The sequence below is a fragment of the Lotus japonicus genome, chromosome 2 (genome assembly GCF_012489685.1).
Source record: "Lotus japonicus ecotype B-129 chromosome 2, LjGifu_v1.2".
Classification (NCBI taxonomy): domain Eukaryota; kingdom Viridiplantae; phylum Streptophyta; class Magnoliopsida; order Fabales; family Fabaceae; genus Lotus; species Lotus japonicus.
Window position 1 is genome coordinate 3,245,197 of NC_080042.1, and position 1,684 is coordinate 3,246,880.

A 1,684-nucleotide genomic window follows, 5' to 3' on the forward strand; every position below is an offset into this window, starting at 1 on the left:
GTTCCCATATCTGTTTTATACTTTAATGGATTTTTTCTTAAGCTTAAAAAAAAATCCTGTCACATGAGATGATCCAAATTTTCTATTTGTCCAGATGGCGTTCGAAGAACCAATTTTATACATTTCTTTCCTACGTGTATATATTTGTAACAAACATGTATATATTTATGTTTATCAACAAAATTTATATATTTGTGCAATTAAAAATTATGAAAAGATGAAAAATGTAATAATACACAAACTCTACATTTTATTTTATATAACATAAGTCAGAGGTGGATATGGTTGTGGTCATGGCAATGGTGGTAATGGTGGTGGTGATAATGGTAGTGTTATGGGACAGTGGTTGCGACAATGACGATGACAGGGACGACAACGACGGTGACAGTTGCGAAGGGTGGTGTTTGTGGTAGTAGAGGTGGTGGTGGCAGTGATGGTGGTGGGTGGTAGTAGTAGAGTGGTGGTGATGGTAGTGGTGATGACGGTAATGGAGGGTGTCGAGGAGGTGGTGAGGATGGTGGTGGAGTTGGTTGTGGTGGTGGTGGCGGCGGTAGTGGTTGTAGTGGCCGCAACGTTGTAGTGTGGTGGTGGTCGTAGTGAAAAGTGGTGGTGGCGTGGGTGGTGGTTATTATGGGAGTAGAGTTGGTGGCGGTTAATGTGGTGGTGGCGATGGCAGAAACAACAGTGACAGTGGCAATGGCAATGACGACATCAATTGTTGTGGCAATGGTGGTGGTAGTTGTGGCAAGTAGGTTATACGTCACAATATTATCAGGCCTTATCATTATTTATATGGTGGATTAAATAATCAATCATTTTAATGTATAATATTAGATTCATGGACTAGTCTATACAATACAATATAAGAACCAAACAATGGATAAACTAATATTTATTGTATAAGTTTATACTATCATATTTAGTACGACGTACCAAGCGAACTCTTATAATAATGATTTTAAATGTAAATATCTTATATAAAATAATCATCCAAAAGATTTTTCTCAATTAACATTAACATCTTATTGTTTACCAAATATTAATATATAAAATCCATAAAAAATCAAATTTAAATATTTATCTCTAACAAGTGGTTGTTTGAACTCTTAGGTTGAGAGTTCGATTTCTAAGACCCGCACTCACCACACTTGGGTCGAAAATGTGAGAGTAATTTAACAAAAAAAAAATTTCTAACAAATATTTACATATTTATGCAATTAAAAATTATAAAAATTACAAAAATATAATATGACAAATTTTTTAGACATTATATAGTAAAAGTCACCCGTGCTTTGCACGGGTCATTCAACTAGTTTAAATGAAAAAAAGAATCCACATCAGATTTATTAATCCCACGTGGCCATGCCACATGGGTCACCGGAGCTCCGGCGTTGATCCCGAGCTCCGAAGGGATGAAAACCAAATCTTTTGGCAAAGGTTGGGGACTAAAACCCATCTTTGCTCCGGCGAAGGACGAAAACCAAGTATATGGTAAAGGTTAGGGACAAAAACTTAGTTAAGCCTTTAAAAGTTAAAAAAAACCATTTATAGCCTTTCCAGCTTCAAGAAATCATAGTTGCTATGAGCCAATTCTTAGTGGACTAACTTCAAACATTTGTGGAAAATCTTCTCCGATCCTTTTTCATATTAGACAAATATATATTTTGCTACTATTATTTATTAG

The 1,684-nt window shown here is 35.5% G+C and overlaps 1 protein-coding gene across 1 annotated transcript; it reads right to left on the reverse strand.

The window, feature by feature from the left end:
* Nucleotides 1-332: 332 nt before the first annotated feature.
* Nucleotides 333-785, reverse strand: LOC130735917 (uncharacterized). Its single transcript, XM_057587787.1, has one exon. The coding sequence runs from the start codon at nt 783-785 to the stop codon at nt 333-335; it is 453 nt and encodes a 150-aa protein (XP_057443770.1).
* Nucleotides 786-1,684: the final 899 nt, after the last annotated feature.

Coding starts and splice junctions, on each gene's coding strand:
- LOC130735917 (XM_057587787.1), bottom strand. CDS start 785: ATGATAAGGCCTGATAATATTGTGACGTATAACCTACTTGCCACAACT.